The following is a 27,367-nucleotide window of genomic DNA, read 5'->3' as shown; positions in this document are numbered from 1 at the left end:
TCTACAAAAGTTAAAAAAAAAAACTAGCTGGGTATGGTGGCCTGTGACTGTAGCCCCAGCTACTCAGGAGGCTAAGGCTGGAGGCTCTCTTGAGCCTGGGAAGTCGAGGCTGCAGTGAGTGGTGACTGTGCCACTGCACTCCAGCCTGGGCGACAGAGTGAGACTCTGTCTCAAAATAAGAGAAGTGATTAGGACGCAGGCACACACAGACAGGGATGAGCATATAAGGGCCCAGGGAGAAGATGGAGTCTACCAGCCAAGGAGAGAGACTCAAGAGGAACCAACCTTGCCGTCACCTTGATCTCACACTTCTAGCCTCCAGAAGTGGGAGATGATACATTTCTGTGGTTTAAGCCCCCCAGGGTGTGGTACAATACTTTGTTGTGGCAGCCTTTGCCCCCATATCCCTCAATTGCCAAGTCCCCTAGATCAGGGGTCCCCAACCCCAGCCTGAGGATCAGTACCAGTCTGTGGTCTGCTGGGAATCAGGCTGCACAGTAGGAGGTAAGCTAGAGATCATTACTGCCTTAGCTCCGCCTCCTGTCAGATCAGCAGATTCTCATGAGAGCGCGAACCGTATTGTGAACTGCACATGTGAGAGATCTAGATTGTGCGCTCCTTATGAGAATCCAGTGCTTGATGATCTAAGGTGGAACAGTTTCATCCTGAAACCATCCCCTGCTCCGTCCCGTGGAAAAAGTGTCTTTCACGAAACCAATCCCTGGTGCCAAAAAGACTGGGGAGCTCTGCCCTAGATATTGCCTTGTAAAGAATTCTCAAATCTTCCTTTCCACATCTTCTATGGACCAAAGTTCTTATGGGGAGAGTCAGACAACCAGAGAAGATCAAGAGAGGGAGAGAGTGAAAAGGAGGAGCACCCTGGCAGTCTGCTGCCTGGGGCCATGGAGGGAGCTGGCCTCATGCTCCTGGCTCCCTCTGCCAGCATTTCTATCTCCCTCCCAGACTGAGGAAGTAACCCTGAGGACAGTGGTCACCTGTCTATAAATGGCTGTGGAGCTCAAAATGGGGGATTGCTATGGTATTACGAGAGCCTGAACAGCCCTTGGGGGCCTGGGAAGTGACCGGTAGGGACAGGCCCTCTCCCCTTCTGGATGCAGGGGTCTTCCAAGGGTGCTACAGAGATGCAGCTCTTAGGAGACCTAGATTTGAGCAAAGGTCTCAATCCAGGCAGGCACTTTAAACAGCAGCAACAGCAGGTGGTGGCTCTCCCTGCAGGACTTAGCACCATTCTGCACAAAGTACAAGAAGGTATTAGTTGTCCACAGACAAGAGAGCACCATTATCTGCCCAGATTCTCAGGGATCAGAAATCAGGACAAATCACGGCCCTTCCTGGAGTGAGATCACCAGTGCTCAGCCTGTCCTTGCCCCATCACCCCACTGCCAGACCCTCTCTGCCTGGGGCTGGCAGAACCAGCCAGCCAGGCTGGCGGGAAGCCATCACATCCACTCACAAGCCAAAGTCAGCTCTCGGCACCCACCTGAGCTCCTGGCTCCTAGCGGGGCTAGGCATACTTGGCAGGCACTCGATCCAAATTGCCCGAGACACTTTGGTCCTGCCTCCATCCGCACTGGCAAAGAAGGTGGCTGTGAGAGGCTCTGGAGATGTCAGAGCCTCCTCCCTGGGCATGCTGAATGTGGCTAACTTATTGGAGTGCAAGGAGCAAGTCTGACAATGGCAGGCTACTGCCATGGTGGCTGGCCCTCTCAAACCCCAAGGATGGTACTTTTTCTTGGGGTGTTCAAGTTGCCACCAGGCTCAGTGGTGCAAGGGTTAAGGTGACACAGATACGTACTCAACAGACCAGAGCCAGGTGCTCTCTCCCAGGAGGCTGGACTGTTTTGCTCCTTTCAGCCCCGGGACATCCAGCCAGATGGGCTCTTACTGATTTCTTTGTCGCATCTTGTCACTGGGCACATGGGGACACTGATCTCGAAGCCCAGCATGGAGGTGCCCTGACTGAGGTTCCTCAGTGACTGAGTGGCAGGTATGGCAGCCACCAGCCCCAGGCAGAGATGAGCGCAATGGATTACCTGTTTGAGCCAGGAGTGGATCTTGCCAGAGCAGGTGGGTCCTGGCTCTTCTCAGAAGGCCCGTCCTCTTCCACCACCTCCACCCTTTGAGCAAGAAGAGAAATGGCGCTCGTGGTCTTCTTGGCTGCCCTGGAGCTTGGAGGCCTCAAAGAACATGCTTCCAGTGGCGTCTAACTGACCCAACCCTTCAGGATCACGGCCAAGAGGTGGCCCAGGCTGGGGGTTCAGTGACTGCAGCTCAGGATAAGGACAGCATACTGGGTTGAATAGTGTCCCCCCAAAATTCATGTCCCCTGGAACCTGTGACTGTAACCTTATTTGGAAATAGGGTCTTTGCAGATGTAATCAGGTAAGATGAGGTCATACTGGAGTAGGATGGGTCCTAAATCCAATGACCGCTGTCCTTGTAAGAAGAGGGAAATCTGGACACAGACACACAGAGAAGAGAAGGCCATGTGAAGACAGAGGCACAGACTGGAGTGATGCAGGTACAAGCCGAGGAACGCCAAGGATCACCAACCACCAGCAGAAGCCAGGAGAGTGGCCTGGGATGGTTTCTCCCTCAAAGCCTCCAGAAGGAACCCACCCTGCTAACACCTTGATCTAGACTTCTGGTCTCCAGAACCGGGAGAGAATCCCTTTCTGATGTTTTAAGCCACTCAGTTTTTGGTACTGCGTTACAGAAACCACAGGAACCAAATGCAGCCAGGAAGAACCCCCTCCCTGCCCCCCGTTCTCTGTCACTTCCTTTGTGCTGCCACCATCCCTGCTCTCTGTATTCCTGCCAACTTCCTGGTCTTCCAACACAGCAAGCTAGTCCCACCCCGGGCCTGTGCACTGGGGCCCTCTGCCTGGAGCAGTTGGCATGCTGTCTTCTCTTGGGTTTGCAGTCCCCAGCTAGCCACCTCAGCACAGAGAGAGGCCTTCCCTGTCCACTCAACTGGAAGTCCCTCAAATTCAAGTTTCCAGAAGTTTCTTTCCTGCTTTCCCCGGAATATTTTCCTCCTCCAGAAGGTGCCCTGTCTCAACTAATGGTGACACCCCTCCCTCACTCAGCTGGAGTGTCCCGACGTTCTGATCATTCCCTGTTAAGCCCTGTTCACCCTTTAGGGCCCATCTCCAATGTCACAGTCACCTCCCAGGGGAAGTTCTCCTGATGGCCCAGGTTTTGATCCTGGATGAGAGCGGAAGGCAAGGCACCAGGCAAGCAACAGGGGCAGGGGAACAACTCCCAGAGGGCCTTGGAAATGCTCCATCTTGGGTCAGGGGCCCAGCCCCATTAGCCATTGGCAAATGGAAGAGCTTGACCACATATGCTACCACAGCCACCCAGGTGCTTGCCAGGCCTCCGGACAGAAGCCCCCAGGCCCTCACAACTCCCCCTGCTCAGGGACAGTAGTCCCCCACATCCACATCCCCTCTCCACAGCTCCCACACTACACCCCTGCTGACGGAAGGGCTTCCTGTGGCCAGTAACAGGCCTCCAAGGTGTCCCTTGATGACACTTACCTCTTCGCGATAAACGGTGCCTGTGTCTCCTGGGTAGAACTGCTGGAAAGGAAGCAGAAAGGCAATGCTTTGGGCAGAGCCCGTGGGCAGGTGACATCAAGACCGCTCTACCTCAGAGGGTCCTGGGCCCTCTCCATTCCCGGCACTTCACTGTCCCTGGTGGTAGCCGCCAGACCTCTCCATTTTCTAGAAAGTACATCTGAGAATCTGAGAAGGCTCAGCTAGGAAGGCCCTTGGGGGTGATCTCTCCACCCACCCTTTCATCAGCCAGAGAAGGCTGGAGCTCTGAGGAGAGGAGAGCTGTCCTAGAGCCTGGAGCCAGTTGGTGGCAACTCACCCAGTGCTCTTCTTGGCCGCTGACAGGACGTAGGAGTGTTCCCGGGGAGCTGTCCTCCTCAGAACACTGCTTGCAGCCTCTGACCTGGGGTGACACGGGGTGGGAGAGCATCTGATGGGTGCCAAGCTGGACATGCTCTGCCAGCCTAGCCTGGGATGGACTCGGGGTGACTTAGGGCCACCCCAGGGAGGAAAGGGGTGAGAGAAACCAGATTTGCACCTGCTCCAAGGACTATTCAAAGGAAATGTAGAAACTGAAGGAAGGGCAGCCCACGTTTATGGAGCATGTGGCATGTGCCCGGCTCTGCGCCGGATGCCAACATCCTCGCATTGGCTTATTGCTCTTCTCAATCCAGGAAAGTAGACGCTAGTATCCTCTGTGATTTACAGATGAGGAAACTGAGTCCAAGAAGCTTTCATTATTTGCCCAAGAGCACTCACCTAGCAGGTGGCAGAGCTGGCATTCAATGCTAGGCAACTCCTAGCTTCTGGCTCTTTTCCTTGCTCCACCCAGGCCTGGGGGCCCCTGCCACTGTGAACTATTCCCTGAGGATAGCCAATCTGCCAGGGCCTTTGGCAATGGGGCTTTGCTCTGATTCCTGCGCCACAGATGGGTCAGCAGATATGGACCTGGTGGCTGGCTGAGCCCAGGGAGGGGAGGGCTTTATTTCCTCAGGGCCCAACTGCTGTACAGGCCCCAAGCCGAAGGCATACAAAAGGTGCTTAACAAACCCTTCCTGTCATAGTTCACCAGCACTGGGTGGTGTGTGGTCAGTCCCCATGGACAGAGGACTGAGGAGGGGCAAGGGTCCATGGAACTTTGCTGGCCTGTGTGGACGAGGGCAGCTTGGCGCAGAGACTAGGGTAGAATTTCAGCAGCATGGGGCACACTCCCACTGCTGTGCATGCCTGGGGCTCAGTTTGGGGTCCAGGGGCATTCAGAACTGTGGAGTCAAACCCTGCCCCCAAGGCATGCAGATCATGCAGATAGAGGGCACTGTGCAGGTGGCTTCTCCCTGAATATTTTTGTTCAACTGTCTCAGGGCCCTTTCTAACAAACCGATTTAGAGCCCTGAAGAGCCTCCACATGAGGCTTTTCCCTGGACCCACATTACCTAGGTTCTACCCCACAGAAGGTTCTCAAGGGCCCCTCAGCTGGCCCAACACTGAGTGGGTGGTTCTGGCACTCAGAGAATGACACCTATTCTCATGCTCCGTGGGCTACCGCTGATGGCCTACGTGTTGTGCATTTTGTCACCCCAACCAGTACAATTCATTCCAGCAGTCTTCGAAGACTCAGGCTCCTGCCCTGCCCCCCGGGATGCCCAAAAGGCACCATTCCATTACCTCCGTTTCTGTTCATCTGAGGAGAAAGGCACCACTTCCTCCTCCTCCTCGGTGTCCCCTGATGTAGAACTGCGCCTGACATTGTAGGGTGCCCTAAGAGAGGGGAGAGGCGCTTTCCTGTCATAGGCTGCCACCCTCAGCAGCTTGGCTTCTTGGCTTTCAACAACAATGACAAGGCAAGTCAATATCTCTGCCTTTGGGCCTTAGTTCATGCCACTTGTTCCTCCTTGAGAGCCAGCTCTCCCCTCCCTCCCTGTTCGAGCCTCTCCCCTTCCCCAGAAAGGTTACCCAGCAGCTCCCCAACCCTGGATGATGGAGGCAAGGGACAAACAACGGAAAGATGTGGTCCCCTGGGAACTAGAGACACAATTCACACCTCTGTCCAGAGAACCCTCCTCCCTGAGCATGCAGTGGGGGGTGCGGGGCTTTGAAAGGGACCCCAAGGGGAGCACTAAGGGAAAACCCAAAGGTTTCTATCCAAGAAGCAGCTCAGATTTAGGCACACAATGCTCAGACTGACAGCAGCACCCTGAGGATCCCCAGGCCCCCAGCCCAGTGCAGCCAGGCAGAGCACCTGACGCTCGGCCGGGTGCAGGGCCAAGCCCAGGAAGCACAGCCAGCCAGCAGCAGCCTCACGACCCATGACCCTTTCCCCAGATCCGTGGGGCCCCTCCTACAAGCTTCCTGCAGTCTCTGCTCTGCCTCGGATCAGACGTGCAATGTGCACAGCCATCCAGTTTTCTGGGGCTTGTTACCCTCTGGTGGGCTCCAGGCCACAGCTGCAACTGGCAGGGAGTGTCAGGCAGGCGGGACTTCCCGGGCTGTGCTCGGAGGCAAGTAGCCAGCTGCCTTCAGTGGACCCAGAGTTTGGACTTGTTCCTTGGAGGAGGGAACCACGCTGAGCCTGGCGTTGCATACTCACAGCTTCTTGTAATCTTCAGTGGTCATCTTGTAGCCAGAGGAGGAGGGGCGGGGAGGACCAGTGTTAGCTGTTCTCACCAGACTGGCAGCACTAGAGAGGAGAAGGTTCCATGTGTCTACCTGCAGGCTCCCTCCTGCCTCCAGATTTGGCCACAGAGCCCAGTGGACACATGAAAGGTGGACCAGGAGCTGCCTGGGAGCCTTTCCTCTTTGCTTTTGGCCCTGACAGACACCCAGAACTGCGCCACTCAGAGCAGGGCAGCCCCTGCTGCATAGGCAAACCCCACTGAGCTTCAGGGAACAGCCCAGCGGGCTCTTGCCTGTGTCTTTGCTTCCTGTTTCTGGGTCCCCTTGGCCTTTCCAGTCTGACGGAGTCCCAGGCAATGTCTGATGCCAAGATGCTTGAATTGCATGCAACTTCAGCCTTCTCAATGCCATCAGCAAGTCAAGTCAAGGGTGCCCACTGCCAGGCTAGGGGGACTCTACACCTAGCCCCTCCCAAACTCCTGCACCTCTCTGTCCCATTAGCCAGGCCTAGTCAGGACTGACCCCAGGACAAGGACACTGTTAGTGGCCCAGGACCTCCCAGAGACCCACACATCCACTTGGGACCACCAGTCCCACCCCAACCCATCTCCTCTGGTCACCCCACCCTGCTCTCCAGGATCCTGCCCTACCCAGGATGAAAGCTGGCACCTCCAAGGCCCCACAGTCCTGATAGGCAGAGCACTGTCTCTGCCAGGAGCCCAGACCAGGCCCTCACACCTCCCCACTGGCCGACTGGCCAACACCCCATGGACATACCTTTTTGGAGTCCCATTGGCCTTGGGGAACTGCTGCTGGGGCTGGGAAGAGCTGTCTATGGGCTTGGTGAACACTCCCCTAAAAGAGAGCCCAGGAGATGCTGGTGAGCTCCCTGGAGGGACTGGAGGGGTAAGAAGTCAGGGGTTGGTGTGAGTGGGCACAGGAAGGCCGGCAGAGTCCTGCGGTCACTTACCGGATGATGTAGCCAGTGGGAGCCCTTGTGCTCGGAGGCCTGCCGAAGAGAAGAAGGGGTGGAGTGAAGCGAGGCTTGCTGGAGGGCTGAGGTCATCCTACTTTATCCTGCCCTTAACTATAGCAAATAAGATTGGCTGGCAAGTGCTCCAGGTGTCCCAGTACAGCAGAAATGAGGGGTGCCAGCCCCCTGTGCCCCTGATCAGGTGCCCGCTATGCTCTGCCTATTTCCCTCATGCTCCCCCAGGAAAAGTGCCCCAGGTGACTCCTCATGGCAGGTGCCTAGGAAGGCAGCTTGATGGCCTCTCCAAAGTCCAGCTTCTCCTTGGCCAGCCAGTTCCCAGTGCTGCGCCGACAGAGCGCTCCTCTCAGCTGACAGCCCTCCCGTCCTCTGTGCTTGGGGCTGAACCAGTGCAAGCTGGAGGCTCCCCAGTCAGAGCCAGAGGCTTCCCCTCAGCCCGGGGTCTGACCTGATCTCCCTCAACAGCCTCCACCAGGAAGGTGCATGAGGGCTTGAAGGGGAGAGCCCAGGCAGCAGCCAGCCAAAGCCAGCTGTCCCCCTTCCTGTCCTTCGGGGCCCTCTTTGCTCCAGCTCCTTGCATGCCCACACCCCAAGTCTTGGTGGAAGTTTGAGACGAGAGGGCACGGCCAGGGCTTGTTCAGTGGCTGGGAAACATTAGGCTCTGGGTGCTTGGGACCTCCTGCTTGGCAGCAACTGAGGGGGCTCAGATAACTCAGGGGGCAGCCAAGACGAGCAGGCAGGGAGCTGACAGCCAGGGGTGGTCAGCCTGGAAGTTCTGGCCTCCGGGCAGGAGTAAGGGGCCCCTGCAAAAAGTCCTCCTCAGCGTTAGGGGAGGAGTCAAGGGGTCAGGGTAGACCCTTCTGTCCTGCAGTGGAGGGGATCTGGGCTGGAGCATCGGGGTTTGGGTCAAGGGCAACACAGAGCCCCAGTAGTCTCCAACCCCACAATCTCCATCCCTAACAGGGGACAGCCTCCCAGAGGTGGCCATGTTGCAGGCACACTTGGGGGTTCTCGTTTTTGTATTGAACTGTTTACTAGGGTCCTGCCTGAGTGCCCTGCTGGGACGTCAGTTGCCCGAAGACAGGGCCTTTGTCTTGACCACTCCTGCATCCTCTGTGCCCAGCATGGGACCTGGCAGGTAGTGGGCGCTGAGTCATCGAGGGGTGACAGAGAGACCGTAGTTACTAAAGGTAGCCCTGTGTACTGGCTGTAAACTTGAGGCCCTCCCTTCCAGAGGCCGCCACTGCCTCTACCACCCCCTGAGAAGCCGCCTGCCGGCTGTTTGGAGCAAGGAGCGAGCCTGAATTTCAGTTCCCTTTCTCTGTCAGGAGCAGTTCCTCCAGAGGCCAGCAGGGTGTGCCTACGCTTCAGAGCCCCCCTAGACACTGTTATGGAAAAGTCCCCAAAAGAGAGAGAAGCCAGTTCTCCTTGGTCAGCTGACAAAATATGTCACGGTAAACCTGGGAGACAGTCAGAGCAAACTCGTGCCTCTCTACAGGCATGCTGAGTCCCAAGTACACTCAAGCAGTCAGGGTGACCTGCAGGAGTGAGTCACTGTGACTCTGGAAGCTGCCCAAAGCATCTCAGAGGCAATATCACTCCCTGCAGGGAATGGGTGGGAGGTTGTCTTCTTCTTAAAGACAATTTCAAGCCCAGTTAACAGCTGGAGCCACGGAGGCCCAGCAGGGAAGTCAGCTGCCCCACAGCCACACAGCAAGGCCAAGGGCCTGGACCAAGTGACTCCTACACTCCCCTTCCCAAAAGGAAGGTGCAGTGGAGAAGTCCCTCCTTCCTGCAGATTTCAAATTACTTATTGCAGACCCTTGGCTGGGGCTGCATCCCTGTCCCCTGTGTACTGCCCACCCCTCCCTGTTGAGGGCTGGCCCCAAGCTGCAGGAGAGTCCCTGGGGCTGACCCACCAGCCACCTGAGCACCACCTCTTACCTAGGCTTCGGAACCTCCCCAGCTGATGAAAAGGATGTGGCGCGACTCCGGCCTGAGGGCAGCTCTCTGGGGGAAAGAGGCATCCTGAAGGATTGGCTCCGAGACTCCCTGTCACCTGCCATCCTGTGGCCTCCATCCTAGAGGCTGCCCAGCAAGTCCTGCCATTTCTGCCACACATTCTCCTTCCCAGGCACCCAGGGGCTCTCCCACCCTGTGACATTGCTGGATAGCCTTTCCCATCCTCTGCCCTCTACATGGCCTGGCGGAGCTCTGAATGGTGGAAGCCCCTTCGCATCCCCAGGTATGGTCGGTCCCCCACAGATTGCGCGCCCCCACGTTGCTGCGGTCCCTCCCCGCCTCCTTGCCTTACATGGTGCGACCCTCCGATTCATCCTGCTTGGTAATCCAGCTCTTGTCCCCCTTCAGCGTGGTTCGCACTTTCATCTGCTTGAGAACGTTATTGCGCTCCTCCTCGCCTGGTGGCAGAGGCTTCCCTGTGGTGGTAAAAGCCAACCGCCTCAGAAGAGGAATGCAGCCCCAGGACCCTCGACCTCCTTTCCAGTTCTCCCAGTATGCTGCTCTCCCTTTGCTGCTGGGACAGTGCTTGCGGCCTGTAGGGACAGTGCTTGCGGCCTGTAGGGGCAGGCTTGGAAGAAAACAGCCCCAAACAGAGCCTGGGACACCAGGGAGCCCGGGCCTCACCTTTGGTGCGGCCTCCAAGAGCTGAGATACTCATGATGATTGCTCCACAGCTCTCTTCTCAGTTGATTCAGCAGGGCTTCTGGGGATAAAGGTAAGCAAATGCTGTCACTTCATGCATTTGTAGTGTCTTGCAGGTGACCATATGGGTCCTGGTACACCAAGATCATCCAGACTGCCCTCTGTGCATCGGGGGTGGCAAGCATTGGTGGAGTGCTAAGTATGGGCAGAAGCCAGGGGGCAAGCACTCACTGTACCTGCTGCTGCCCAGCGGCACACCCACCTGCCTGCCCAGGGCTGCTCACCTAGAGAATGTGGAGCTCAGGGGCTGCCAGGGACTGTCTGTTCAAAGCGATCACTGATAACGGGAGAACATGAGCCCTCCTACAGAGTGCTAACAGCCTGGCTCAGGCTGGGGGGTGTGGGGAAGACAGCTGGCACTGGTGGACTCAGAGGGTGGGACAGAGTGCATTCAAAGCCGAACAGCTTCAGGGCAGGCAGATGGCCTGTGGAGAGGGATGGGCTGGGGTACCAGCTGCTTTGGGGTTGGACCTTGCTTCTCATCCCTTAGGAGTTTTCTGACAGACCTTGGGCAGGTCAGCTAACCTCTCTGAGCTGCCTCAGTTTCATCATTTGTAAAATGATAGTTAAAAAAAAAAATTCTACCTTTCAGGACTGCTGTGAGGATGGAATGCGCCGATGCTCCTATAAGTACCCGGCACCACCTGAAAAGGAGCCAAGCAGCAGTAGCTCTCAAGTCATCTGCTAGGAGAGGCGCGGTGGTCCTCAAACAGCGCCAAGAATGATCTGGGGTGTGCAGCCCTGTTTCCTTCAGGGGTTGGCTCCACCTTCAGTGGGGAAAGCCCAGGGCCCCACTGCCAAATCCTAGTGGCCCTCAGGGACCAGGCGAGTGTGGCAATGTGGTAAGTTAGGCTTCCTTACGCCCTGGCCCACAGCTGCCTCGAGCTCTGCTTCCTCTTCCTCTGTGTCTTCTCGCCCTGCTCTACCCCTGAGCCCGGTGCTGCTCATGCTGCCCAGACGGTGCCACACTGCCTTCAGCCTCTCTGCCCTTGAGCCCAGTGCTGCCCTCTCGTGCCCATGAGGGGTGAGCTGTGGTGGTCTCGAGGGCCATTTGCTCCGGAGGAGGGCCCAGGGTGATGAAGCTGGATCTCCAGGCTGGGAGCAACCCAGAGCTGCAGGGAGCCCTGAGTGGCCACAGCCGAACCCTTGGGCCTCAAAATAGGGGCTGGGGGCTCAGGCTTGTGGGCATGACAGGAAGCAGGGCCCTGGTTGTGCTGGCATAGTCACAAAGCAGAAGAGCCTTTCTCTCCAGGGTCTTTCATCCCCTGGGCCCCTCCAGGGCTAGGGTCTGACCAGCTCAGCACTGCTGCCAGCTGGCAGGGCCTGGATGTGTTTCTGTGGAGGTCAGGGGCACACTCAAATGGGCAGGGCAGGGGGACGAGAGCAAACCAAATTCGCCACATCAGCAAGAGCTGGCTCTTCCATAAACTGCACTGAACGAGCAGCCCAGACAGCCCGAGCCTGCTGTGTGCCAGGAATGGCACCTCATCACTGCAAATGGGAGCCCCGCGTGCCCAGCCCTGCACCAAAGCTGCCACGTTAGAGTTCTGTTGAGTGGAGCTCACTCCACAGGTGATCCTAGAGCCATACAGGCCCAACTGTCCCCATCCCAGCAACCTGTGGAGTGGCCCCATGGGCAGGGCACATGTGCAGAGTCTCTGGGTGCCACTGACTGACTACAGACCTTGGGACAGTTCCTCACTTCATCTGGGCCTCAGCTTTTCACCTGCAGGAGGACCTCCTAGTCTTTCGTCTTTAGGTTCCTTCTAACCTTGCTAGGCTGTACTAGCTAGTATGACTTATTTTGCACTGAGCACCTCAAAGACATACTCCTTTCTAAGGCCTCAGGGACTGTAGCCACCAGCTTCCACATATGAGCGTGGCAAGCAAGTGACAGTCATCCACAGTTTCGGGGGTGGACTCCATCCCAGGCCCAGTACCAGGCACAAGGACTCATCAGTTACCCCTTGTCAAACGTGAGGGCCACATTGCCTAGAAGTTTCCTGCCAAATCAGGACCAAATAAGCCACTTCCAAAGTCAAGACAGACACTTTTGCACATGCAGAATGACAGAGGCAGAGGGACCTATGGCAAGGGAGGGCAGGGCTGGGTGGGAACACCATCCGTCCCCTGCAGAAGGTGCCATGCTGCCTTCAGTCCCGTCTTTATAGCTGAGACTCCAGTCAGAAGACTCCGGGTTTATTGCCAGACAAAGACCAGGGCTGGTGCTTCTGCATGGGCTTCTTTCCCTCACGCCTGGCTGAGTCTCACAAGTGAAATTTCTTTTTTGATGAGGCAATAAATATGAAAGAGTCAGAAAAATCTCTGCCAAAGTAGAGTCTTTCCACACGATGAAGTGTAAGGCAGTTCTTTGGGACAAGGAGCCTTTAAAGTGATGAGTATCAGGCAGTGGGATGGGGTGGGATATGATGGATGGGATGGATGGGATGGGATAGACGGATCAAATGGGATGGATGGGATGGGATGGGATGAATGGGATGGGATGGGATGGATGGGATGGGATGGATGGATGGAATGGGATGGGATGGATGGGATGGGATGGGATGAGATGGATGGGATGGGATGGGATGGATGGGATGGGATGGGATGGGATGTGATGGGATGGGATGGGATGGATGTGATGGGATGGGATGGGATGCATGGGATGGGATGGGATGGATGGGATGGGATGGGATGGGATGGATGGGATGGGATGGGATGTAGTGGGGTGCGATGGGAGGGATGGGATGGGATGGGATGGAATGGGGCGGGGTGGGGTGGGTGGGGTGGGCAAATGAGGTTGGAATCTACATCCCATCTACAGAGCTGACTTCTCCCTCCAATTTGCCCTGGTCTAGGCCACGATCCCTTGAGACCTCCTCCCTGGTCCCTGGCCTGCTGCCTTTATCTGCACCTCCTCCAGGCAACACTCATTGGTCTCTAATCCCACTTGGCCGACATCAGCCTTCAATTCTCAGTCAGCACCTGATGGTTCCACACTGTTTCTAAGACTGGGAGCAAAATCACCAGTCCCCTGAGCCAGCCTCTTTCCCCCCAATGCCGACACTGTGCTCCAAGCAGACCACGTGCCTTGGAGTCCCTGGAAGGTAGCCCTGCCAAGTGAATGCCTGTGCCTTGGCTTATGCTGGTCCGCCCACCTGAAATGCCCTTCCAACTTCCGCCGAGCTAAGCCCTGCTTCTCCCTCAGGGCCCGGCACGTCGAGGCCAGCCCTGCTCCTACTGGGTGCTCCCCTCCCCTAACTCCCACAGCCAGGCACAGACCTGCAGGCCCAAGTCTTCCCAGGCAAGCCCTGCTCCTCCCCCAACCTCAGCAAGGACCAAGCCCAGGCACCCTGTGACAGCCCAGCACACCCCACCAGGGAGTGATTGCCTGAAGCCACCTACCCCTACTCGGACCCAGGTCTCCTCCCAGATCCACCGTCCCCTCCCCTTGTCCAGCCCTTCACAGAGAGCAGGGCAGAGTGGCCCTCCACTCAGTGACAGCCAGGAAGACCCTTGCTACGGATGTAAGCAGCCTTGAAGGATGGAATGTGGACCCCTCCAGAGGTGGCTTCCTGGTGGCTCTTGTGGGAAGGGAAACCAGGAATCCCGACAGAATGAGTTTCTGTATGTATCAAAAGGCTTAAGGGCAGGCCCGCTGGTCCAGTAATTCCCCTCGCAGCCAAGTAGCCTAAGGAAGAAATTGCACGAGTACAACAAAGATGTATATGAAACAGGTGTCATCACAGTGTTGAGTATGGGGGTGAAATGTGGCAATAATCTACATGCCCATCAATCATGTTTAAACATATTGTAATCTATCCATTCAAGCAAATACTATGCAGCTATTGCAAATCATACTGAGACATGTAGTATTTAACATGCTTTATAAACCTGTATTGTGTACAGTTTCTATACATCACTCAGTGAAAAGCAGCCCGTAAAGCAGGATGTGTATGATCGTGTCATCTAAGTCAAAATATATTTACATAAAAATGCACAGGGGAAAAAATCTGTAAAGATATACACCAAAATATTTTGCTCCTTTGTGTATTTCTAATTTTCCTGTCATGAACGTGTATCTTCTGTGTGCTAAAGATGAGCCCGACGGTGGTTTACCCAAATGAAGTGCGAGTGGGGTATGCTTGGGCAGCCAAGGGATTAGTCTCAAGAGTTGATACCAGGGCCGGACGTGGTGGCTCATGCCTGTAATCCCAGCATTGTGGGAGGCCAAGGTGGGTGGATCACCTGAGGTCAGGAGTTCAAGACCAGCCTAGCCGACATGGGGAAACCCCATCTCTACTAAAAATACAAAAATTAACCAGGCATGGTGGCACGTGCCTGTAATCCCAGCTACTCGGGAGGCTGAGGTAGGAAAATTGCTTGAACCTCGGAGGCGGAGGTTGCAGTGAGCTGAGATCGCATCACTACACTCCAGCCTGGGCAGCAGAGTGAGACTCCATCTCAAAAAAAAAAAAAAAAAAAAAAAAAGAGTTGATGCCAGGCGAGCAGTGCCTAGGAAGGATGGGAGGTGAGGAGAATGAACAGATGCAGGGACTTCTCTTGCTTGCTCACTCCGAGGAGGAAATCCCCACAGCAGCAAGGGCAGGCCCTCAGCCTCTGGGGCCCAGCTGTGCTGTGCACTGCTTTGGGCCACGCAGTGCTGCAGCCTGGGCCTCTTCCCGGGGCCTCCTTCCTCTTTTCCCACAAGCTGGGGTGGAGAAGGAAGCGGAGAGCAGGCAGGGGTGTTTCGGGCCGGATGCCAGACAGAGGTTGCTGCAGCGGCAGTGGCAGTGGCGGTGGCACCCCTGGAAGCAGGAGGCCGGCTTCTCCGTTCACACATGTACGGGACCCAGGGAAGAGACGACGGGACAGGAGGGCACATGAGGCCCACTGATGGCTCCTTTCCCACCCCACGCAATCCCGCCCTGGCTCCCCAGCCCATGGCAAGTCAGCCAGAGGGACCTCCACAGAGAGCAAAGTACTCCAGGGGGCAAGGACAACTCCCTGCTCATGAGGCTCACGTCCAGAATGTCTGAAGAGCCTGGTACAGGGACTGGTTATGGCTCAGGTGTGGACATGGGATGCCTATGTCTGCTTTCATATGGGTGGCAGCAGGGGGCGGGGGGAAAGGCCCAGTCTACCCAGGGAGAGAGCACCCACCACAGAGGCCTGGCAGATAAACCCTCTGGCCACCATGGCTGCTGCCCCAGGGCCACCCTCAGCTCTCTGCTCTCCTGGGACAGTCATTAGCGGATGTGAACCCCATTTGGGAAGCCAGTGAAGCCTCCAGAGCCTGTGTGCAGGACTCCCGCCCTCCCCAGGGCTGCACCCAGGTCCCAGCAAAGCGGCCAGAAGAGCCGGCCACTGGGACGGTGGCCTGGGCTCCGCTCTGCGATGAGAACCATGCCGTCCTCTGGGAAGCAATAACAACACTGGCTTCCCTTGCTGGGGCACCACCCCTGTGTCAGGTGGGCACCCTGCATGCACACTCCTGGGATCAGGTCTCAGAAGGCCAGCAGTACCGTGTGCAGCCCACGCACAAGAGCTGTGCCAATGCTCCTGCTTCCCCTTCAGCAGAGTCAGCCAGGAGTGGGCCCGTGTCTGGCCCTGGCCACACTCCCAGGGCTCTGAGTCCCAGCCACGCAGTGGCCTAGGTAAGCCCATGCACGACGGCCTCGAGTGCTCCTGGGGCACACCCACTGCCAGTCGCCTCTATGGCTTCCTCCAAACCGCTGGGCCCCAGCAGCAATGCTCACCCGCTGGAGGGAGGAGACACTTCAGACTCACCCAGCCGCACCGTGCCTGCCTGTGCTGCTCGGCCTGATGCAGCCACAGAGGCCTGCCACATGTGACTCCAGGACCCCACGGAGCAGGCCACCCACTCCCGCAGCCCTACACTCTCACTCCCCATCTGAGTCCAGTATGTCAAGCTCTCTCGTGCCTCTGGGCTTGTGCCTGAGAAAGACTCAGAAAAAGTTCCTGAAGAAAAAGAAACTGCTGTAACTGGGGTTCCCTGCACCTTCCCATTTACCCTGCCAAGAAGATGGAGAGCAAATGTTCCTTCCTTAGCCACCTTTGAAAGTGGCGCCAGGGGCTTGCTACCTGCCCAAGTCTTCCAGTCTTCCTCTTCCTGTGCGAACTCAGGCTTCTTTCAAAGTCCATTAGCCCTGACACCCAGAGAGGCCACACAGCCCAAAAGCAAACACTGTCCCCATGGGCTGTGGCCTGTGCTTACATCTCTGCTCCTCTTCCCTAAGTGGCCTCACGTGGCTGTGACATCCCACTCTCCGAGTCTAGGTCTCCTCATCTGTAAGGTGGCATCTGTGGGCCTGCTCACTGGGTCTCTTCCTGACAGGATACACCAAGCTAGAACATGTGCCTCTCTGGATCTCTCATGCCATGACACGGGTGTCTTGATGGCCTGTGTGGGCACATTTCTTGTCAGGACAGCCACTCTAGGCCTTTTCAGTACCATGGCCCTCATTTCTACCTTGATTTGGAGAAGACTTCTGGTTTTTTGGAAATCTCCATATCATCCTGCTTAGGACCTGGCCTGGGCCACCAAAGGAATGGTTGGCTTTTCTGACACCCTCTGCATGAACTGTCCCTCGTGGTGCACCCCCGGAGCCCCACAAGATGTGGCCACACTCCACAGTACCCCTCTCTGTGCTGACTCTGAGCAAAGCCCCATACTCAGGCAACACCAGCCTGTCCCAGGGCAGTTCAGGGCCAAGTCCAACTCCTCTTGCACAGGCCAGGCCACCTCAGACACCAGGCAGATGCCCCGGCCCGCCCTTCATCCACTTCTTTCTCCCTCTTCCTGTCTCTGGCCAAGTGGGCTGAGAGATGGCAATCTGAGGAAGTGTCCCTGGCAGGGCTGGGTGGGGGAGATGGGGACAGGCCTTCCCTGAATTCAGATGGCCTCCAAATGCCCATGGGCATGTTCCTGCTCTACCTTTCTCCCTGCCACTGTGGCCTCTGAAGGTTGCCCAGCAACCTCGAAGGAAGGGGCCCCTGGCCCTGATTGGATAGATAGGAGCGAGGAGCCAATGAGGTGGCTGAACAGAGCCTGTTATCCCGACCACAGCAAGCCTCGTGTCATCAGCGAGTGGAGTGAGAGGGGAGCTGACGCAGGGGGCTGATGCATGCAGATTCCCGTGCGCTGGAGGAGCGGGGGCGGCAGCAGGCAATGACGCAGGTGCTGGAGCGTGAGGAGATGGACACAGACGGGAGCGGCAGGAGAAAAGACTCCCTCTCACACCACAGGACGTGCTCAGCCTCCAAGATGAGAGGACTAACTCAGAGAAAGTTTTGTAGAACTTCCCCGCTTCCTGACTCCCCGAGGGCGGCACCTCCCAGAGAAGCTGGCTCGCAGGGGATTAGGATGGCTCCCAAACTGTGCAGGAGGGAAGTAGGACGCTAGGCAGGGCCTCCTAAGCAAACTTGGAGGGCAAGGGAGCAAAACGCCTTCAGCCTTGCCTTCCCAGAGCACTGAATATCGCTGCTCATGGATGAGATGCAGCCAGGGCGCACGGGTGTCAGGGCTTGTCTCAGTGCATGTGTGCTGGGCACTGGGCGCCATGCACAAGCAGGAGTGGGTGTGCCACAGGCAGAGGTGCAAGCAGAAGGGCTTCTTTCCCAAAGGTGAATTGGGATGCTTTGCATCCAGGAGCTGAGCAGACACCCAGCTCTGCCACCCCACGTGTGCCAACCTCAGCTAGGCTCACAGGGATCACTCACAGCTCAGATCTGTGTGGACCCCTTTGGGGTGGGTCAGGAGTCAGCATAAAGAAACAGCTGGACAGGGCAAGAAGGGGGACACAGCCCAGAGTGCTGCCCCTGCAGTCAAGTACAGGGACCAAATATGGATCTGTCAAGTACAAGTGGATGAAGCCATCAAGACTTGGGCTGCCCACTGCAGAGGCTGATTGCTATGTTTTAGGAAACCTCTGGCTATGTTTCAGGAAAGCTCTGTCTGCAAGCACTTTCATGTGGCTCTGGGACAAGGAGCTTTAATGGAGGCAGAGGCCCAGAATATAGCTGGGGACCAGCACTTAGGCCTGCCCCCATCACTCCTGCAGAAACATAAGTACTCCCATCTGGTCATGAGGTAAATGGTGAAGGGATAAGTCCCTTGTCTCCCAAGAACTTGCTCCTAGAGATGGGTGGACCCAGGCAGTGCTGATCCCTCAGCTTAGATACCTGCCGGGGCTCATCCCTGCTGGAACCCTCAGAGAAGATGGCTGGTCTCTGGGAAGGAGACTCATCCCAGCTTTGCCGCCCTGGGCAAATCCTTTCTCCCCTCATGGTGTCTTGGTTCCCTACCACTCGATAAGGGTGGCAATGACCAAACCATGGAAAAACACATGTGCAAGGGTGACCCCAGCTGCTACACCTTTCCCCCCAGTCCTCCTACAAGAGCCAGAGTTGGGCTTTACAAACCCAAGGCTCCAGGCTGCCCAAGCCCCAGAGCCCAGCCAGCCCAGGTAGCTCCCCTGGAGGGGAGTCCCTCCAGGGGAGGGACTCTGGAGGGGAGTCCCTGGAGGGGAGGGGAGTCCCTCCACCCCTCCATTCTGGTCCAACTCAACCTGGGGACCACCAGCACCAGCATCAAGGGGTGAGAGGGAGGCAGTTCCCTCCCAGGCTGTGACCCCGCCCCCCGCAAGCCTGTCTGACAGCTTCATTTGCTGGAGGACTTGCCTTGGTAAAATAGGGGTGGAGGTCGAATTCTGCATAGGGTGGGGGTGTCGAGGCTCCTGTCCATTTCTCACTGTAAATGTTCCATTTGGGCAAAGAGCCTCCAGTGGACCTAGTGTCAGGAAAATGACTCAAAGAAAAGTCCCCATGTCTTAGGTCCTCTTTTGCTGTCTTTCAAGCAAATGCCTGTGAGCTCTGAGTAAGGGCCCTCCCATGAAAGACCCTTCACAAACCCCTCGCAGTGTCATGAGCTGCCCCAGGAACAGGGCGGTCTGGGTGACCAGGAGAAGGGCGACACTGAGATAGTCAGAGCTGGCTTGCTAGAGAATGCAGCCTGCTAAACAAGGGGCAGCAGGTGGCTTCTCCCAGCCCATTCTCCTTCCTTAGAGAGCTTCCCTCTCTGCGGCCAGACTGCAGCCCTGAGCCAGATGGGGCAGCAGAAACAGATGCTGAGAGGGTAGTAGGGGCACGACATGTTCAGAAGGCCCCGGCGCAGAGCCAGCCATGCCTTATCATCTGTCATGTCATGAGACGGGCACAGTGGTGCCGTCAGAGATGTGGAGGGCTTGGTCAAGGCCACAAAGCCACACATCCATGCTGGCTCTTCCAACTCTGGAGCAAAGGAAGGAGTACTGACGAGAAGTCCAAGGACCTGGGTTTTAGTCACTGGACGCGTCACTCACCCTCTCTGACCTTCACTTCTAAACTTTGAGGTAAAAGAGAATGCTCTGTGCCCATGGGAGGGGGAATGGGCTTAAGGAAGCCCCATTCTCAAAATGCTCCCTGGCCCCTGCACCTGGTCGTGTGAGGAAGGTGTAGGCTTCAGTGCAGCCCCTCCCGTCATCACCAAAGCCACAGGACCCCAAGCAGTGATACTTCCCGGGGAGGGGGCTAAGGTCAAAAGCCTAGCGCAGTGGGGAGAGCCTTGGCTGTGGCACAGACTCCCCCTGGAGGCTGCCATGGGAAGTGCAAGGACAAGTCTGCACGCTCCAAGTGCCAGTCATGGCAAGGAGTGTGAGGGGGCTGAGGAATTATAAAGTCAGGAAGCACGACCTCCACCCCCGCTCAGATGCCCTCACCCCGTCCTTTCTCAAGGCACGCACTTGGCTGACTCAGTTTGGACCCAGGCTGATTTAAGCCGGTGCGGGTGCTGATTTTCTGGACCAAAAGGGTTGGAATGATGAAACGTTCCATTTGATGAAGCAGCCTCCTGTGGCCAGGTCTGGTGAATCAGGACATTCTGATTCCCAGTCTCCTGCACTGGAGTCTCAGCAGCTGGCAAGGCAACAGTCAGCAGACAGGTTGCTTTCCTCTGGGAAGGGGATGGAGCAGGCACCGCCACAGGCACCGCTGCAGCGGCTGTAGCTGCTGTTCCAGGAGTTGCTGAGATCCAGGGGGATGGGGCACTTCAAAGGTGATTTAGGGACCGTGGGCAGGGCTGAGCAGCTGGATCCCGTCTGAGCCTCCTAGTCTGCTGCTCAGCGTGCAGCTCCCAGGAGGCCTAGGCTGGGCCCCTCTTGCCAGAGCCAGAGTGCACGACCTGCCTGGGATGCTCCAGTCCCAGGGGCTCTCGCCTGGAGGCCAACAGGGTGGCAGGAAAAAGGCGCAGCAAGTGGAAAAAAAAGAGCTGAAAAAGACTTGAGTTGCAGAGGGGAAAATATAATATGGAAAAAGAACGCATGGGGGGGGTGGTATTTGTAAATGTGCTTTACAGGTAAATGACTTCTGCATGAAAGTCTGGAATTTCACCTCTCCCCATCCCACCCCTAACACCCCAGCATCTAGACTTCTCGGCGTCTGCACTGGAGGGGCCCTGGGAGGCAGACTTTTAAGGCAGGCCAGCTCCTTCCCAAGGTGGTGGGGCGCTGGGGGTGAGGAGGAGGGGAGAAGGCAGCTGGGCCACCCACCGCTCCTTGGGGCCTCGGGATTCCTCCTGTCTTTCATGCGCCCATTTTCTCATTCTCAGAGAGCCAGACTTTTAAGGCAGGCCAGCTCCTTCCCAAGGTGGTGGGGCGCTGGGGGTGAGGAGGAGGGGAGAAGGCAGCTGGGCCACCCACCGCTCCTTGGGGCCTCGGGATTCCTCCTGTCTTTCATGCGCCCATTTTCTCATTCTCAGAGAGCCAGATACAAGCGACCGTTCAGGGAACTGGGCCATTTCAGGGCTGGCTTGGCTTCAAGGGCCCTTGGAGATGTCTCTGCCGGAGAACAGAGGGCTGGGCAGGGACCCTCTTGTAGGGCCCTGGCTGCTTCTGTACCCCTCATCCTGCAGTTGTCTCTGCAGCCAGGGAACCAATGTGGTATTCAGCCAATCCCAGTCATGCAGAGATGCTAGTCCCATTTGCAGACAAGGCAGCCAGTGGGATCAGAGGAGGCTCAGAGGTCATGGAGCCCACACTTCAATCTCCACAGCACCTCTCCCTCTCCCCCTACTTTCTTTCTTTCTTTTTTTCTTTCTTTTTTTTTTTTTTTTTTTTTTTGAGACGAGTCTCGCTCTGTCACCCAGGCTGGAGTGCAGTGGCATAGTCTTGGCTCACTGCAACCTCCACCTCCCAGGTTCAAGCAATTCTCCTGCCTCAGCCTCCCTAGTGGCCGGGATTACAGACGCCTGCCACCACACCTGGCTAATTTTTGTATTTTTGATAGAGACGGGGTTTCACCATGTTGGCCAGGCTGGTCTCAAACTCCTGACCTCAAGTGATCCACCCGCCTCAGCCTCCCAAAGTGCTGGGATTACAGGCGTGAGCCACCGCACTCGGCCACTTTCTTTTACCCTCTTTTGCTCTCCCCTAGGAACACCCCCACCTACACACACACCATTGCTGCCATCCATTCAGTCTCTGCCAGAGCGGGCCAGTGACAGGAAGTCACTCCTTCTTGCCCTTGACTAACATCAGCCAAAGCTAATTCCTTCTGTCCTAGATGCAGGTGATCACTAGTTAGGAGCAAAAGGAACAGAAAGAGCCCGCTGCCTCCCCACTTCCCCCAAAGCTCTGACTCCCTATCCTCCTTCTCCACTCCCACAACCCTCTTTCTCACCTTTCTGCCCACTCTAGACCCAGAGTCCCCTTAACCCCACCCTTACCTCTAACACTGCCCCTATTTTTGGATAAGTATAAGGAAGTCCAGAGAGAAGAAAGCACTTGCCCAGGATCACATTGCCATGTATGCAACAAGCATTTTCAGAGCGCTAACCGCCAGGCTGGGTGCTGGGGGGATCGGCCTAGCGGAATGTTTGCCAGAGCACTGCATTTCCCAAGGAGGTGCCTAGGCTCAGGCCCAAAGGAATGAAAGCATGAGTAAGGGATCGCTGGCACAAGTGGTGAAGCAAGTCCTGGTTTGGGGTTTTGGGTTTTATTTTTATTTTTATTTTTATTTCAGTTTAAAGCAGGCACTGCCTGATGTAAGCATTTTCACCAGGGATGCCGGTTCTTGTGATTAAAATCCTTGTGCTTGCTCTCTCCATAGCAACTCTTTGCCACATCAAGCTCTCTGGGAAACTGACCTAGTCATCAGAAAGTGGCGTGCTGAGCCAAAGATCACAGGGACTAGACCAAGGGGCCCGGACTGGGTGCCCGAGCTGGGCCTACAGATGGGGCCAAGGCCAGGGACCACCGCCAGCAACCACCAGCAGCCTAGGGCTTGCCCACTGGCCCCAGAGGCTATGTCTCCTCTCTGACCCAGGGCGTGGCTTCAGAGCTCTGCCGCCATCTCAGCAGCAGCAGCCCCAAGGGCAGCTCTGCGGGAAGAGGGATGGCTCAGCGGGCGTTAATGAGTGGGTGAGGAATTGCTCTCTTGGCTGGCCTGGACCCACCTCCCTGCTCCAGGCAGGCACCCTCCCAGTTCCTAGCTCCCTTGTGAGATGAGAAATGAGCACACTCCCAACAGGAAAAGCCTAGACCGTGTTTCTGAAAGTGGCCTCTGGGACCCTTCGGCAGTCAAATTCCCTGGGACACACGCTTAAGCTGCAGATTCCTTCCTGCATTCCACCTCTGACATTGAGAGTGATACCCACGGGGCCTCTTGTCTTTTCCTTTTCCAGTCTCTTCTCCACTCAGACCTGTCCCTCCCACTTTGCTGTCAGTTCTCAGTCATTTCTGTGCCCCAGCGCCCAACACAGAAAGTGATCAAGAAAACACCTGCCAAATGCATCAATATGTGACCCTGAGAGAAGTTAATCTGGCTCAGTTTCTAATCAATGGCACTTGAGCAAGTCCCTCTCTGTGCCTCAGTTTCCCTTTGGAAAAATGAACTGACAACAGCCCTGCCCACCCTCTGACCCATCCAAAGGCTACAAGTGAAGAAAGCTAATGAGAAATGTGGCAAAATGTTAATAGTGGGAATTCAGATAAGGCTTCAGGAGTTCTCTGAACGATTCTTACAACTTTTCTATGAGTTTTAAATCAATTCAAGGTAAAAAAAAAAATTAAAGATAAAAACTAACAACAGTGCTGGCATGGTGGCACTCGCCTGTAGTGCCAGCTACTCGGGAGGCTGAGGCACAAGGATCGCTTGAGCCCAGGAGTTGGAGGCTGCGGTGTGCTATGATCATGCCTGTGACTAGCCACTATACACCAGCCTGGGTGACAAGGCGAGACCCCAGCTCTAACAAAAAAAAAAAAAAAGTGAAAACAAAAAAGAAAGCGAGTCAGACTTTAGTAGGCATGAGAAATCACCCTAAGAATTAAGTGTTCTTTAGTGAGTCACTTTAAATGTGGGTAGATACTGTTTGCATCATCAGCAGTAATTTCTAAACTGTTTTCCTCAGGTAGGGGCCCACATCCCAGTCAGCATCTCTCTCTCCACCTAGTCCCACTTCACTCCTTGCCACCACAGCCCTGAAGGAGGGCACCATAGTCCTGGCTCAGCTACCTTCCGTGACAGAGCACCTCTGTGCCAGGAACCCAGCACTTGCAGGCACCCAGTGCAGCAGGTGCTCCTGGCTTTAGCCACCCTTCAGTACTGGTGAGAAAACAGAGGCCTCAAGGGGTTGCATGAAGGGCCGAACTTTGCACAACTGGATGGTGGCTGAGCTGGGGTTTGAACCCAGTCTGACCTCTGAGCCATTCTCTTAACCACTAGGCTATGAAGGTGCCACCCTCACCTGCCACACACCTGACCAGGTGTGGGACAGTTCAACCCCTCCTCCTCTTCCTGGTCTTTGGAAGCAATGATGGCAACCTCTCCTGAGCATCTCTCAGGGACTGGTCCCCTGATGGCACTGCCCTTGTCTTGGCATCAGCCGGTTCACTATGGGCACAGTGGTAACGAATGCAAAGTCCCTGGACTGACCCTAAACATGAGAGCCCAAAGGCCCGGACTGCAAGGGGTTGCCGCTCAGGGCTCCAGAGCACTGGAAAGCAGCTCTCCTCTCTGGCACTGGTCCTGTCCCATGCTGCCAGGGACTGGCAGTGGGGGCAGCCTCAGGGCTCAGCAACAGAAGGAAAGCTTGTGTTACATGTGACCTGGCACCTTATGAGTTGTGGCTTGAAGCAAAACCCACACCAAAGGGGGCAGTCACCTGTGGAAGCTTGAGTAGGGAAGGAGGAAGGCAGGCTTCTGGCTTCCAGAATGCACCGAGCCAGAATTGGGGGAGTTTGCTTGGCATGCAACTGAAGACAGTTCAGGGAACAAGTGCCGATGCCTATCATGGCCAGGTCCTGGGCCCAGTGCTAGGGACCCAGAGTCCCTGCCCTGCCAGATCTCAGGAGGCCTTGGGGACACTGGACAGGAAGACAAGGAGCACAAGTCAGGCTAAGGGAGGCTGAGCTGAGGCGCTGGCTGCCCCTGGCATCACTGGCCTCACGTGGGAAAGGCTTTTTCTGGAGTCTGGACTCGAGCTGAGCAGGAAGTGAGGTGGACAAGCACTGCTGCCATTTAGATTCAGATGGCAACTTCTTACTGACAGATGGCCTCTCTGTCACTCCTCAGGGCAAGACATGGAGCTGATTTCTCTGTGGGCCCCCATATGCAGGAGCTCAGCAAGAAGTGGTTTATGATCTTTCAGGAGTAACGGGGAGGTTAGACTCCAGCAGCTCCAAAGGACGTGCGGGCCTTGACCTGGTGGCTGCCGAGCTCCTCCTCCTGCTTCCAAGCCCTTCTCCTCCAGGAAGCCTTCCCTGATCTTCCCAGCCAGGGGTGCCTCGCTGCTCCAGGACTGAGGAACGCCTAATGTTTTCATGCTACTCGGAGCTGCAACATCCTAAGTGGTCCTGGGCCACCTCTGTTGCTTGAGTCATGAGTGTCCAGAGGATGGAAATGAACAGATCTTGATCACCTGCTGCGTGTCTGGCCCTGCACTGAGTGCCTTCCATCAACTCCACAGGGCTGAATGCACAGCATCCAGCCAGGGGCTGGGAATTGCTGGAAAGAGGGGCAGGTGAGAGGGATCTGTTCCTTCCCATCCTGAAGTGGCCTGGGAGTGATGAGGGGAACAGCGGAGGCACCAAGGCCTGCCAGAAAGCTGGCCCCTCATCTGTGCATCTGTGTCTTGGACACTTGCTGGCCTCTGAGCTGCCCGTTGTTTTTCAGATGAGGAGCGGAGGCCCTGGGAAGGCAGGACCTCTGCAGCTCTGTTCAGGCCTATCAACCTGTGCACCCCTGCCTCCCGCCCCCAGCCAGGTACGACAGCCAGAAGTCTGAAGGGCCATGAGACCAAGGCAGGACTTAGTCCAGGTACTGAAGCCTCAAGCACTGCTGGACGGGGTGTGAGAGGTCCTCTCTCGGGGCTCACAGCTTTGGGGCCTTCCATGATGCCAAGGCTTCGTGCCGACGGCTCAGCAAGAACACAACTCCTACCATGCATCAGATGTCCCAAAGCCGGGACACACCCACCACCTACCTTATCTGAGTCCCCAGCAGCCCTGGGTGGGAGGCAGCTTGACGTGTCACCCCCTTAAACCGACAGAGTACCCAGATGTCCCCAGCTCAGAAGTGGCAGATCAGGCAGGAGCACCCGAGCTTTCGGCCTTTTTGTAAGGCAAGGTATCCCTCTGCCTTTCCAAAGAGGACAGACTCTTGGCTCCCTCTGCCCCCATCAAAACAATCCAGCCACAGAGCTGGTGCAGTGCCGATCCTGTCGATAACACCCAGTGACACCTGATTCGGCGCCTTCTGTCTGAGTGTGAGCAGCCACCATCCTCATGGCCCTCCCCAAGATTGCCCTGTACCCAGCACATGCACCTCACAGGCCCCAGGGCGACTGAGGGGATCCTCTGGGTGAGCCAGCCTCTGGGTCTCAGTTTCCTCATCTATAAAATGGGCACAGGGGGACGGAGGGATATGAGATTCCCTGATTCTTAAAGGCCTGCAGTCAACTCTCAGAGCATCCTGGCCCCTCGCCGTTTACTAACAATTAAACCGTGTCTTTCCTAAAGGGCAAGACAGAGGGATCAGGCTGGCAAGGGGGACACTTGCCTCAGTAGGGGACGCTGGCCTCCTCTGCCTGTCAGTCTTTTCACTCACAGCGAAAACCAGAAATCCACTGACTCCCGGGGGGAACCCGAAGAGAGATGCTTGGAGCTGGTAAGGGTTATGGATGGGGAAACTGAGGCCCTGACTTGCCCCCAGCTGGGCACGGACTGGGTGCCCCCCACTGCCTCCCCGCAGGGCCGCGTCCAATGGCGACTCGACAGCCCTACCTGGCACCGGTGCCCGGCTCGTGGGGCGGGTGGAGGGTCGGGCAGTCGCAGGGCGCGGGCTCCCTCGGGTGGACAGCGCCCGGCCGGGCCGGGCCGGGGAGGCAGGCGCGGGGCGCGGGGCGCGGGGCGCGGTGCACAGCGGGGAGCGGGCAGGGAGGCGAGGAGGCGCGGACTGGGCTCCGCCCGCAGGAGAACAAACAGGTTTTCTCCGGCCGCCCGGAGCCTCGCCCCTCGCCCCTCCCCTCGGCCGGCCCCTTCCTCTGCCCCTCCTGGGGTAGGTAGAGGCGCCTGGCACATTCCGCACATTCTCCCGCCAGCGTCCTCCGCCCGCCCGCCCCTTCTCGGCCCCGCCCCGCGGGGCTGCTGGAGAAATCAAGTCTGGGGCTCCACTTGCCGAGCACGGGGCGAGCTCCAGAAGGCTCTGCCGTGATGGAAAACTTCCAGGCAAATTCCTCCGGGCCCGTGGACCCCAGGCCGGGAAGCCTCCGCCACGTGAAGGGCCTCCGCCACGTGAAGGGCCCCCGCTCCTAGTTGCTCGATCTGGCCCCGGCACAGGGCCAACGACTTCCACAGATGCTGTCGGGTTAATTCAGTCGAGAACTACGGTTCCTAGATCCATTTTACAGATGGAGATCCCAGACAGGGGCGGGGAGGGGGGCGGGGGGCTGGCGGCTGAGATCATCCAGGAAGTCCTGCAGGCAGGAAAGGAGGAGAAGAGTGAGGGAGCCGCTCATCGTGGAAGGCCATCCTGAGACGGACCCGGGGCTCACAAGGCACAGCAAACGGGGCTATCTCCCAGGCTGGGCGACGAGATACAGCCAGACTCCCAGAGCCAATGCGGTTTGATGTACCTGTGTCACGCGTTGGTGCTCACCGAGTGCTTATTGTGTGCAAGGCCCTGGGCTGGGGCTAAGGATGGAGAGAGCATGGAGGAAAGACCCCTCACCCCACGGCCTCCCAAATAGGGAGACAATTAAGCCAGCCCAAGAAATGGCATGGACTTGGCCAGGATTTGGCCTACCAGGATGGTAGGCTCAGAAGAATGGACCAGCTGCTTCTCCTTCATCAAGGCCTGCCAATGTGGTGTTTCCATGGCCCTCCAGTCCACCCACTTCTCCCTG

At 56.7% G+C, this 27,367-nt stretch overlaps 1 protein-coding gene across 9 annotated transcripts in view; it reads right to left on the bottom strand.

Moving 5' to 3' along the window:
- The window catches only part of ZNF185 (zinc finger protein 185 with LIM domain), a 75,554-nt gene extending 49,132 nt beyond the window's left edge, over window positions 1-26,422 (bottom strand). For 4 of the 9 annotated variants that reach the window (XM_055375617.2, XM_019019227.4, XM_055375620.2 and 1 more), the window contains exons 1-11: window positions 26,247-26,422; window positions 9,832-9,910; window positions 9,500-9,623; window positions 9,130-9,195; window positions 7,165-7,203; window positions 6,972-7,049; window positions 6,169-6,258; window positions 5,247-5,339; window positions 3,901-3,984; window positions 3,564-3,605; window positions 2,055-2,138 (exon numbers count right to left, since the gene is read on the bottom strand). In XM_055375617.2, coding sequence (XP_055231592.1) covers window positions 2,055-2,138; window positions 3,564-3,605; window positions 3,901-3,984; window positions 5,247-5,339; window positions 6,169-6,258; window positions 6,972-7,049; window positions 7,165-7,203; window positions 9,130-9,195; window positions 9,500-9,623; window positions 9,832-9,865 — 734 coding nt within the window. In that variant the 5' untranslated portion in view covers window positions 9,866-9,910; window positions 26,247-26,422. Of the gene's footprint in view, window positions 1-1,501; window positions 1,592-2,054; window positions 2,139-3,563; window positions 3,606-3,900; window positions 3,985-5,246; window positions 5,340-6,168; window positions 6,259-6,971; window positions 7,050-7,164; window positions 7,204-9,129; window positions 9,196-9,499; window positions 9,624-9,831; window positions 9,911-26,246 lie in introns of all 9 variants that reach the window. The other 5 variants (XM_063703277.1, XM_055375619.2, XM_019019228.4 and 2 more) reach the window with 3 other exon arrangements.
- Window positions 26,423-27,367: the final 945 nt, after the last annotated feature.

The sequence above is a fragment of the Gorilla gorilla genome, chromosome X, assembly GCF_029281585.2.
Source record: "Gorilla gorilla gorilla isolate KB3781 chromosome X, NHGRI_mGorGor1-v2.1_pri, whole genome shotgun sequence".
NCBI classification, from domain to species: Eukaryota; Metazoa; Chordata; class Mammalia; order Primates; family Hominidae; genus Gorilla; species Gorilla gorilla.
The sequence above is the reverse complement of the archived record's forward strand: the minus strand, read 5'-3'. Positions and strand labels throughout refer to the sequence as shown.